The 13,221-nt window shown below is 34.8% G+C and overlaps 1 protein-coding gene across 1 annotated transcript in view; it reads left to right on the forward strand.

Annotated features, from left to right (window-relative positions):
• Positions 1 to 12,570, forward strand: part of LOC109048451 (CUGBP Elav-like family member 5) — a 133,095-nt gene extending 120,525 nt beyond the window's left edge. The window contains exons 7-12 of the mRNA XM_042712531.1: positions 1,315 to 1,459; positions 7,946 to 8,155; positions 9,208 to 9,297; positions 10,088 to 10,231; positions 11,251 to 11,422; positions 12,504 to 12,570. Coding sequence (XP_042568465.1) covers positions 1,315 to 1,459; positions 7,946 to 8,155; positions 9,208 to 9,297; positions 10,088 to 10,231; positions 11,251 to 11,378 — 717 coding nt within the window. The 3' untranslated portion in view covers positions 11,379 to 11,422; positions 12,504 to 12,570. The remainder of the gene's footprint in view (positions 1 to 1,314; positions 1,460 to 7,945; positions 8,156 to 9,207; positions 9,298 to 10,087; positions 10,232 to 11,250; positions 11,423 to 12,503) is intronic.
• The last annotated feature ends 651 nt before the right edge of the window (positions 12,571 to 13,221 follow it).

The raw sequence follows: 13,221 nt of genomic DNA on the forward strand, positions 1-13,221 counted from the left end.
CCTCATCACAGCCCAGACTTAAACCCCACTGAAAATCTGTGACTGCAGTCTCCAAACGCTTACCATCACATTGAACTGAACTTCAGCAGTTCTGCATAGAAAAGCAGGCAAATATTGCAAAGTTAGACAAATCCCAGCAGACTAAAGGCTGTAATTAAAGCAAAAGGTGGTTCAACAAAATCCGGACATGTTGGTGTTATATGTTTAACTTGGATGTTATAAGTTGGACTGAGTAAATATAGCTGGATAAAACACAAACTGTGTCCGCCTTCATTTCAGGCTGCAAAGGAATGAAATTTGATTATTTTAAAGGGGGGTGATTCTTTTCTATACCCACTGTATATGTGTATATACTGTATGTGTGTGTGTGTGTATATGTATATATATATATACACCATATTAGTCCAAAATATTATATCAATAGAAATATTGTAAAAAAAAAAAAAAATGTTTTAGTTCACCCACATTTGCAATTATATTTAAAATACACATTGATATTATCAATGTATTTTGCCCCTGAAGCTTGAAGATTTTTGACTTTTGGAAAATATGGAAAGCTTTTGGGAAAACTTCAGTTTGGTAAATAAACCTCTTTTATATTGTACATTTACGGTATGTTTCAAAAATATATTTTTTGGCTAGAATAAAAGTTTTTGCAATATGAAGTCGTTTCAGGACTCAGATCCAGCGTTTGTTATTTACTCCATGGAACATCATGTCTGTTTTGTATTGTTGTGTTTGTGCAGATGGTTGTTGCCATAGTGACATGATTACAGTAATTGGCTATGCTACAGTGCATTTGTGCTCGTTAATTCACTTCAGGATTGTACTTTGATCAAATATATTTAAACACCTACAGACACATGTAGCATCTCTGACAGGGTCAACTTATATAACTAACAAGTGCCATGCTACTATTGTTTGAGAACAAAATACCATGGTAATGGGTTACCCTTTATTTTACAGTATTTGTACTTACAGTGTTTAGGTTTAGGGGTAGGTTCAGGTTAGTACCCAGTTATTGCAATTGTTTTTATATGTACATATAGCATGCACTCACGGAACAGGACTATAAAATAAAGTACAACCATAATATGTTTTTGGACATATTTTTGAAGTACCTAGGAGTACCATATAAATACCTTGCAATATAAATATGGTAATCTGTCAAGACCATGAAATTGCAATCACCAGTACTGAAACAGTGATTTTTTGGGGTAAAGGATCTTTAGTTTTAAATAAAATTAGATGCAGTTTGTGTATTTAATTTTATGTTGAATATTTTCTTTCTCTTGTGTTGTTTCGTTGGTTTAGCTGATGCAGCAGCAGGCGGCGATTATGGCGGCTTCTCACGGCGGTTATTTAGCGCCCAGTGTGGCGTTTCCAGCGACACAGATTCACCAGGTGGGGGCGCTCAACATGAACAGCCTGCCGCCCACCCCGATGACACCTGTTTCAGGTGAGTCTGATGCACAAACTTAAGATCTCATTTAGGTGTCAGTTTTATCTCAGATGTTCCACCTTAAATTTCTTACTAAAAATTTAGAATAACTGCTCAAAACTTCAGTAATGTGAGGTGTTTTGTGAAAACTGGATAGGGCAGGATATCATTTTATCCATTAGTAAGTGTTTGTTTTTAATTGTTATTTTTAACCTTCTGCTTAAATGCTTGAATTTACTTTTGTAGACAGATTAAGTTCTTGTTGTGATTAAGTTCTTAAGTGATTTTCACAAAAAGGTTTAATTTATTAGCATTAATTTACTACAGTAGATAACATGAACTTACCACAAGGTTATTATAGTTAACTAAAACTAAAAGCTGATATTTCAATATTTGAAATTAAGACTATTTAAAAAAAAATCAATAACATAAAATATACAAGCTTAAAATAAAAATTCAAGTAAAATACTTATTTAAATAAATAAATGAAATACTTATTTAAAAATGTAAAAAAATAAAAATAAAAATCTTAAACTTATATTTCAGGTGGTTGCCAAAGCAACATTTCTCATTGTCATTTAGTTTAAATTGAAGTACTACAATAACTAAACAAAATGAAATAAAACTAATACATTCTAATATATATATATATATATTAAATAACAAATAGAAATTCCAAAACACACAAAAATTACTAAAACTTTACTAAATGTAAAGTAAAAAATACTACTACAAAAGATGAACAAAAACTATAATGTATATGACAATGAACAACACTTCTACATAATAGTCGATGTTCATTTCAACATTTATTAATACATTTTTCAGATCAAATGCTTTATCTGTTGACATTATTTCATGCACTGTGAACTAACATAAAGAATGAACAGATGTATTTAAACGTAATTCAGTTGAAATTATAAACTAACATTAAGAAAGATTAAAATATGCTGTAAAAATGTTTCCGAATTAAGTTAGCTAATACATAATACATACATAAACTAATGTTAAGAAATTAGACCTTATTGTAAAGGATTATCTTTGTTTCTTAAACAAAGTACATATTTAATGTAATGGTGTGTGTGTGTGTGTGTGTGTGTGTGTGTGTGTGTGTGTGTGTGTGTGTGTGTGTGTGTGTGTGTGTGTGTGTGTGTGTGTGTGTGTGTGTGTGTGTGTGTGTGTGTGTGTGTGAGTGTGCATGCGTGCACTTGTGTGTGTGTAGATGGTAAAAAGTCGGCTCTGAAAAGCTAGTATACATTACATTTATTGTTACATATGTTACATTAGATAAGTTTTCTAGCAGTAAGTATCCCAGATTTGCACTCTATCAAGGCACATCTCACACTGGATATCAGCTTTCACTCCCAACTCACCTGATCAGTGTCATGGACTGGAACACGCTAGAGATTTCTATTGATCCTTGGGAATCGATGAGCTGCATCTCATGGATGCGTTTCAGATGGTGACCGCTGTAAACACACACAAACACACACAGCTGCAGGCTCTCACTCTTTTAGCAGATGCTTGAAGCCAGGGATACAGGATAGTCCACAGGGTCCCACATGAAAACAAGCTCCTGAATTTGAGAAGCATTTTAAAATCCATCCACTGGTCATGATTTCGACTGCAGACGTGTTTTTGAGATGTTCAAAGTCCACTGTAGATATTCGGAAGATACAAAAACGGACAATATTAAGGAGGAAACTAGTATATAGCTGTCCTTTAAGCTAACATACATGTACTAATGGTCCAGTTTTGATTTCATAGGCTCTTTAATTATGTTTACAGTACGTGTGGTCCCCCAAAAGGCACATGGATTTTATGTTGCTGTGTTGCTGTTGGTATGAGTCTCCTGTAATTGCACGATGTTTGAAATGCCAGGCCTTTGACTGAGAAGCGTAATCATCTGGTGCTCGAGCGATCTCTGCCCACACAGAACAGATGCTTTCATCTGTGCACAGGATGACCTTTAGTCTGGGTGCTGTTCTGGGCTCAGTATTTGCCTCTCATATCCTTATGAAACTAATAATGTGACTAGCAGGATGTTGATCTGAGAACAGCACACTCTGAGGCTTTATACAAATATGTCCGGGGGTCACTTCCCCTCCGACAAACAGCTACTGATCACATTTTGACACAGAACTTTCACTCTTCCTCTTTTGATTTATTTAGTGTTTATATATATATATATATATATAAATATATATATATATATTATATATTATATATATATATATATTATAAAATCATTATTAATTATTTTTAAGATTCTTGATATTATATAAAATAAATTATTGATATTTTTACTATCATTAGTTAATTCAAATTATATTGATATTACATGAAATACATTAAATCCTTTTATAATGATATATACTACTATATATAATACATGAAATAATATAATATTCATATGTTGTATTTTTATATTTTTATATTTATATATTTTAATTTTTTTATTATTATTATTTTATTATTATTATTATTTTAATTTTTCACCATATACTCAGACGTCAGAGTGTGTGTAGCGTGTTTTTGCATCTGAATAAAACATGCTGCACATTTCTAAGGATGTGTTGAGTAAACTGATTCTTTAGGGCCACATAAGAGTGAGTATGTTATAATATTCTCCTCACTGACCATGTTATATACTGAGTGAACACACAAACACATTTATATACACAATAACACCATACACTCGCCCAGCATCCACTCTGTGTATTGATTTGATTTTTACTCTGACCGCCTAATGACCTTTGAAGCTTCTAGACTGTGTATGTGTGTGTGTAAGATCCTTACAGAATATCCATTCACTCCCTGTTTGTGTGTGTGTGTGTGTGTGTGTGTGTGTGTGTGTGTGTGTGTGTGTGTGTGTGTGTGTGTGTGTGTGGTTAGGAGAAACAGAGAGTATCTTGGAGTCTGTAGAAGAGACAGTAGTAGACATGGCAGCCTAATTTATCATGGCTCCATGGGACCTGCAAAGCACAAAGCACTGCAAAAGACACAAATGCTCTCCTGGGCCTGTGCTGTCCCACACACACACACACACACACACACACACTCACATGGTGATTCCTGTTCCATAAAGAGTAAATATTTGGCTCCAGCTGTGCTGTGATGTGACTTTGAGCAACATTAAATGCAAATCCACTCATAACCTGTTTAGACTGCAGTCAAGAGCTGTACACAATACCCTCAGCAACTTCAAGTTTTGTAGGGCAGAATTTCACAGCTTCTGTTTTTTCCTCTAGTCTTGCGAGTCGAGAAGACTTTTTACCGTCAGCATAAAATTTGGTGCTGTTTGCAGCTTTTTCTGTCTAAGAACCGCACGTTGCTTTTCAGAATTTTTAGCCAGAAGGACTTAGAAAATTAAAGTGCTTGATTATCATACATAAAAAAAGTCACTAGTCTTAAAGGGATATTTCAGTTCTGCCATCATTTACTCAAAATCATGTTCTCTAAACTTATATGACTTTCTTTCTACTGTGGAACACAGAATGGCTCCATTTCTTTGTCCCAACAATAGAATTCCAGTGTTCTTATTTATTTTATATTTTTTAACCCATTAAATTTTAATGTATGGACAAAAACAGCCGAGATATTCTTAAAACTATCTTCTATGTTCCACGGAAGAAGGAAAGTCATTCAGTTTTTGGAACAACATGAAGCTGACAGTGTTGTTATTGTTGACTAAAACTTATTAAAAAATGGTTTCTGTTAATTGAAATACAAAAGGCAAATGCTCAAATAAAATATAAATAACTTAAATACCTTAATTAGGTTTAAGTTTACTACTTTTATATATATACACTAACTGGCAGCTCACTGAATAAGAAAGAAAGAAAAAAAATTTTCAATGATTTTTTTAATTAATGTTTCTTTTTTCACTGAATTTTTCTTACTGTGTAAATAAGTAAGGATTTAAATTTTTAGGTGAACTACCTTTTTTTTATAGAATTCTTTGACATTGATTGTGTGTTTTGAAGCATATATTAGCACATTGTGTGTGTGTTTTTGGTAAAGGTCCTCAAATGAATCTGTCTAGTTCTGCTGGTTGAATTTCATGTTCTCCATAATCATAAAAGAGCAGCTCTTCCCTTCAGCAGTCTGATTTAGCTCAGTATTTCACGGAGCGTGTGAATTCACGTTTAAACGCTGTCAGGGGTTTTTGGATGTGAGAGCCATTCTGTTTTATTAACACTCTCTGACTCACGGTCAGACTTAGATTTCTCTCTACTCTAGTTCTCATCCTTTATCGCTTTTCGTTTCTCATTAATGCTGATGAATATATGTTTGTTTATTTATTTATTTTTTTTTTTTATGTTTGTTTCAGTCGTGCTGCTTCATATCTTTGAGGAAACGGTGATCCTTTTTTTCAGGATTTTTTTGACGAAAAGAAAGTTCAAAAGAACAGCATTTATTTGAAACAGAAAACTTTTGTAACATTATAAATGTCTTTACTGATCAATTGAATGCTCCCCTGCTGAATAAAAGTATTAGCAGGGCCCAGATGGTCTACTAAGAATAACCAGGTCCAGACAGCTGAGCTACTCAATGACTTCATGAAACCAGTTTTGACTCGTAGAAACTATCTACTGTGCTCCAGCTACCACCTTAAGCTGGTTTCAGCTAGACTTTCCAGCAACGAACAGGAGTGTTACACAAGACCGGACAGCACAGAATGTGTTTGATTTGACTCTTTTCATTCGACGGTAGATCAGACATTAAAGAGCCCAGTCCTCAGAGAGACCAGCACACACCCTTCAAAGTCAACAAAACATACTGCACTACACAAAGACAGCAGTCAGGAGAGATGATGATATTTCTCTGGCTCTCTCAGGTGTTTGTATTTCTCTGTGATTTCATCATGAGCACTGTTTATCCTATTTGAAACTTTTTTGAAATATAAATCAACTTCCATTTTCCTTGTATATGCAAAATTGAAGCTCATATTCTACATAACACCTAACATTTAGTGTTTCATTTGAACATTCTTTTTTTCTGCGCAATGTGTGTATGTTGGATTGTGTTTGCTCCTCTTCTAGGGCTAACCGAGCTGTTTTTCTAACCACCTGCTCTTCTGCAGTTTGATTGACAGTAGAGTTGAAGCGTGTTGATCTGTCCAACATTAGATACAGCCAGCAGCACATCAGACATGTACATAATCACGTTTCTGCATCAAACTGTACACATCTGCTGTACCACATTGTTCATAAACATTTATGAGGCTTTGCTTTGTGTTGAGATCTAAGCACTTTTACAGTAATATACAGAGATTTTTTTAATGATTCTCAAAGAAGTATTTTCTGCTTACCATGGTTGCATTTATTTGATCAAAAATACTGTAAAAACAGTAATATTGTGAAATATTTTTATATTTTATAATCACTGGGTTGTATTGTAATATTATTAAAATGTAATTTATTCCTGTGATGCAAAGCCGAATTTTCAGCATCAAACCTCCAGTCTTCAGTGTCACATGATCTTCAGAAATGATTCTAATATGCTGATTTGCATGAAATATTTCTGATAATTATCAATGTTAAAAACAGCTATGCTGCTTCAGATTATTGTGAAAACTGCGCTAAAAAAAAAAAAAACGGGATTCTTGAAATAAAAATATGAAAATTAGTTTTTTCAAATTTTCTGAGCTGATTTGGAGGTAAAAATGAAAATATGTGATGGATGTTAACATGGTACAAACACACTGCAAAAAAAATAAAAAATACAATTAAATTAAAATTGAAAAATTGTCTAGTATTTTTTGAGGAAAATAACTGCCAGTGTGGTAAGAAAAATAATCTTGTTTTTCCCCTTGAATTAAGTAGATTTGTCTAATCCTATTCTGATAGATTTTTTTTATCTTATTTTAAGCGTAAAATTGTAACTAGATTTTCAGAAAACAAGGCTTAGTTAACATCTTAAGTCATTATGCTTCTCGATATAAGAATGTTTATATATTTGTTCTAGAAAACAAAACAAAATTACTAAGTGTAGAGTTGAGAGTACTTTTAAAGGTAGTTAAAATCATTGTAAATATAGATAACCAAAATAATGATGACAACATTAAATGTGGGGATGTGTAGAATTTGGCGATTAAATTTAGCACTAAGTCAGCATCTATCATACTGCTTCACTTCACAGGAAGTGGCTTAGTTTGTTTACAGGAAACCATCATATATATTGCAAACTAATAATTATATATATATATTTTTTTTTTGCATGTGCAATTCACTTAGAATGCAGAATGAACACACAGGCGTGTGGAAACCCCAGATCATGCATGAATTTGCCCTGTAGGCATAAGCTGGTTACATCCACAGTGTGCTGAATCGATATCAGCTGTCAGCACATTCTGACGTGCAATCAATTTGGATGTAGAATCGATGTGGAAAATTGAGTTGAAACGGCACAATATCATTAAAAGGGATTCCAGCTTGTGAAGTTCATTGTCAACATGTCGCTGGTTTCAGATCAGTGATTTTTGTGTCCGTCTCACCACAGGTTTGAGCTCTCCGCCGGCTAATCTGGCCTCCTCTGCCATGCCGAGCATCGTGACTCCCATTGTTAATGGTTTTAGTGGAATCCCTCACCAAGCCAACGGTCATCCGGTAGAGGCAGTGTACACCAACGGCCTGCCGTCGTACTCCACCCAGAGCCCCACCGCAGCCGACACGCTCCAGCAGGCCTTCACCGGCGTCCAGCAATACACAGGTACTGAACACACTAGTGGAGACCTCAGTCTCATTTAAGTCTCAATATTTCTGCTAAAATTTGTTTAGACACAAAAGTGTCAGTAATTATCATCCAGCTAGTGTTGTAGAGCTATGAAATGAATTTGAATCTGAGCACAGTTTGAAACATTGAAACTCTAGAGGAGACACGTGTGAGATTACTGGAGTCTTCCTCTCAGAAGAGAAACGTCTGAGAAGCAGGGGACTCTCAGTTTGTTCTCCATTTAATCTCCTTGTTGTTGAGGAGAAACGATAACGAGATATTTGTGATATTACACATTTTAGAAATTGCGTTTCAGATATACTCTAAGACATATTTGCAAATCTGAGCACAGTGTGAGACATTGTTGAGATCTCGTCTAAAACTGTAGAAGAGACACATGTGAGTCTTTTTCTCAGGAGAAACATCTGAGAAGCAGGAGATTTCAGCAAATTTGTTCTTCATTTAATCTTGGTGTCTAGGTGAAACAAATGATGTATTTGAGATATTAAACATCTGGATTATCTAAGAAGCAGGAGACTTAAGCAAAAGTTTTTTTTTTCTCTTTTTAATCTCAGCATTGTCTAGAAGTAGCAGAGATATTATGTTTGTGTCTTTCCAAACCTGAGCATAGTTTGAGACATCTGTTCAGAAACATTTGCTCTATTTAATCACTGCTGTTTAGCAGAGAGAGCTGAGATGTTAAATGGATCTCATTTGTGTTTGTTCATTCCATGCACTCGATATTTTCACAAATGTCACTTTCACAGAAAAATAACTTTCCTCATGGAGTGTTATTGCTGGTAGGTGACATTGCTGTGATTGAAACCTCAGGTTGTATGTGAATTTTCTGGATATTACGGCTATCATACGGATGCCTAGAGATCTGTCATTTTAAATCAGTTTGATATATGATGAACTTGCTTTCAGATTTCATTGCACTGTGATCCTGTCATATTTCATTAGCATATAAAGGTCAACCTTCGTCTTGTCCTTATTCTTGCCTCATCTGCACCTCTCTCTTTCTCTCATGATTATGCATATATCTGCAGCCATATATCCTGCCACAACACTGACCCCTATAGGTCAGACACTGCCACAGCCTGCTCAAATCATCCAGCAGCAGCAGCAGCAGCGGGAAGGTAAGCGACGGAAATCACAGCTTTTATTTCTCTCCCTAATCAGTCTTTCCCCCTCATGTTGTTATGAACCAATGAAATTCAGATCAGATAGTCCTATTTAGAAGTATCAAAGGCTCGACTGCTTCCCTGTGAAGATTTTACTACTGAGTTCCATTTTACAATCTTCAATTTTAGTTACATCACTGTCAGATGCTTCCTGATTGGCCTGCTGCGTTTGAACTTTTTAAATGGCATAAATCATAAAACATTAAAAGAAAATATCTAAGTGGAGCACAAAAATGCTAAATTAAGTCTATTTTAAGTCAAAAACCCCAAACCCCCAACATTGTGTTGCCTATGGTAAATTAAATCATTTCTTGTTGATGTATATTTAATGGAAGCCCATTTCTGCCACACGCTAAAAAACATAAAAAGGTAATTGCAACTTTTTATCTCACAATTCAGACTTTTTTTCTCACAATTCATCAGAGCAGAGAAAAAAGTATGAATTGAAGAAAAAAAAATCAGTCAGAATAGCAAAATATAAAGTCAGAAATATGAGATATAAAGTCAGAATAGCAAGATATAAAAATGCAATTTTGGAAGAAATGTCAGAATTGCGAGATAAAAACTCACAATTACCTTTTTTTCATAATATTTCACTGATGCATTACAGTAAAAATAAAAATCTTGCAGCTAAGTCTTATATTTTCATCATATGTTTCATTTGTGTTTTCATAATTTTCATAAAGTCTAAAAATACATGTTCATGTCTACCACAGAATATGAAATATGCGTATGTCTGTTTCAGGTCCTGAGGGCTGCAACTTGTTTATCTATCACCTGCCACAGGAGTTCGGCGATAACGAGCTAATGCAGATGTTTCTTCCGTTCGGATCTGTCATCTCGTCAAAGGTGTTCATGGACCGAGCCACCAATCAGAGCAAATGTTTCGGTCAGACATGCCTCCCTACTTTCAGACATAAACTGGCATCTCTGTAATCAGTTAATACTTCTTACTGCTGTTCAAAAGTTTGGGGTAAAGGATGCATTAAACTGATCAAAAGTGACAGTTAAAGACTTGACTGTAATTTTACAAAATATTTCTATTTAAAATAATGCTTTTGAATTTGAATCTATCTATCTATCTGTATTTGTGTGTGTGTGTGTGTGTGCGTGTGTGTGTGTGTGTGTGTGTGTGTGTGTGTGTGTGTGTGTGTGTGTGTGTGTGTGTGTGTGAGAGAGAGAGAGGGAGAGAGAAATCTGTCAATATAATAACAATATATAGTTCCCTATATATTTGTTTTGTTGCCATGCAGAGTTCTGATTATTAAAAAAACAAATACAAGCATATGGTTTCCCTAATAAAAATCTATTGTGACATTATAATTCTCACTTAAACCATGCATTAGGTTTGCTAACATATTACCAGCCAATTGGCAGTTAACCCGTTATATTTGCATGCCAAAGCCAGTTTTAACATGCACTCAGTGTTTGCCAAATGTTAATTTTGGACCCAGGGTGCCATGTAGCCCATGATGTGCCACGGCCCAGATGTGTGTGTGTGTGTGTGTGTGTGTGTGTGTGTGTGTGTGTGTGTGTGTGTGTGTGTGTGTGTGTGTGTGTGTGTGTGTGTGTGATTGTAGTGAGTTTAACGAAGTTTTATTGGTCTCCTCACTCACCCCAAAAGCCTTGCCTGTCTGGAATCACATGTGTTTGTATTCATTCTTCTCAGACTACACAGGTGGCTCTCGGGAACACGATCCCTCCGCAGAAATCTCTCCCTTTCGCTCCTATTAGTTTAATTTGATTCAGTCCTCTCAGTTTATTTGTTGTCCATTTCCTTCCACATGAATTAAAAAGGAGTAAATTTGGACGTTTGTGGACGTTATACTGCAGGGACTGTAACATACGCACACATGAACAGCACAGTCTCTCTCAGACTCTGTTGCTCTGTTTCTGTCTCGTCTGCAGGCTTTGTGAGCTTCGATAACCCCGCCAGCGCTCAGGCTGCCATCCAGGCCATGAACGGCTTCCAGATCGGCATGAAACGCTTAAAAGTGCAGCTGAAACGGCCGAAGGATGCCAGCCGTCCATACTAACCACAAGCAGGGATGCATATGTGCACTCTCAGCCATTAGGAGAGGTAGGCACACGCATCAGAAAGTCAATATTTTAAAAAGAAGTGAGGGGGATAGAAGTGACAAATGTAATAATACTTTTTAAAAAATCTTTTTTTTTTCTGATTTATAAATTTAAATAATAAAATTGTAACATATAATATTTTGATTGATTGACTGATTTTACTAGTGTTTTTAACAACAACAACTAATTTTTTTAAATAAATTAACATTTTAAAATAATAATAATTGTTGTTGTTATTATTGTTGTTGTTGTTATTTTTATTAATATACATTTTATTTTTATAAAAATGTGAAATAAAATAATTAAGATAATAATAATAATTATTGTTATTTTTATAATTACAAACCATAATTGTAAATTATATAAAATTTTGATGTATGATTTTATTATTGTTTTTGACAACAACAATAATGATGATGATGATGATTTTATATTTTAAATAAAAAAATCTAAAATAATAATAAGGATTATTAATATTATTATTTTTATTATTATTTTAATAAAAATCAAGTTATCAAGTAAGATATTTTTAAATTAAAATAAAAAGTAAAAAAAAAAAAATATTTAAAAATAAAAAATAATAATAATGACAAGGATTAATAATTTAATTATTATTTTTATTATTTTTATATCAGTCATCTTATCCATTATAATCGGCCACAGTGAGACATAATAATCAGCTATTATTATCATCAAAGTGTCTGTATCGCTACATCCCACGTTTTGAGCATAAAAGCTTGTGCTGAATGAAGTAATCTCTCGTTTAAAGCCGCAAACTTCTCTGCTAAACTCTTCCGGCAAACAGTCAAATGTTTTCTTGATGCTGCAGAGTGGATGGTGCAATCCATCGGCACACCTGTATCATGTCATCTCTCTGGGTGCTTCTATCATGTTTAATGTGATTTCAAGAGTGCAGGCCTGAGTTTGAGCTTCACACGGCTCCAGCTGTGCCTGATGGCTCCTGGTTTGACATCCAGGTATCAAGCTGTCAGCATGTAGCTGAGCTGTTTTTTCCTCTGCTGCTGCTGTCTGTCTCCCGAGTCAAACCCTGACATTTCTCTCTCTTTCTCTCTCTCTGGCAGGTTTTGAACAGTTGTAGTCTTGACGTTTTGACGGATGGAAACTTTTCTTGAAAAACTAACACATGAAGAAAAAAAAAAAAAAAGACTAAACAAAAAAATAACACAAAGAAGCAAACAAAGTGGAAAAACAAGCGCATAAGGGAGTTTCGTGAAGCATATCGCATTTAACGAAAGCGTGTGTTTCCACGGCGATGAAAGACTGGCGTGACGGGGGACGACAGCGACGGTGGAGACGGGGACGAAAACAAATAAACTGAAATCTTTTTTCTCTTGTGAAAAACACTATATACCGAACACTTTGGAAGAGCCGTGCATGGCTGGGACTGGTAGAGTTCGCTAAAGCAAAAGACAGATCCATGCACATATCAAAAGACAGTTGTAGCTTTTACTCGCGTGGAATAATGAGGGTTTAACGGTAAAATGTGTATATGACACTGACGCAGTATAACGAACTCTCCCGTAGGGACCAGAGGACCAAATCTTTTTCATCTCTGTTGGTACCGTAACCATGTACAATATTACCACCGAACGATTATCTTACGCGACATACATGCTACTTCATATAATATGCCAATTAAGAGTTAGACACAATTCATTCAGGGTGTATAGTGTAGGTTTACGGGGACTTGTGGAGTGTTTTATTGAAAACCTTTGGCGAAAAACTAGTTTCCAGGTTATGGGCGCAAAACAGTCAAAAGGATATTGATAGATTATCTTT

The sequence above is a fragment of the Cyprinus carpio genome, chromosome A2, assembly GCF_018340385.1.
Source record: "Cyprinus carpio isolate SPL01 chromosome A2, ASM1834038v1, whole genome shotgun sequence".
In the NCBI taxonomy this organism is placed as follows: domain Eukaryota; kingdom Metazoa; phylum Chordata; class Actinopteri; order Cypriniformes; family Cyprinidae; genus Cyprinus; species Cyprinus carpio.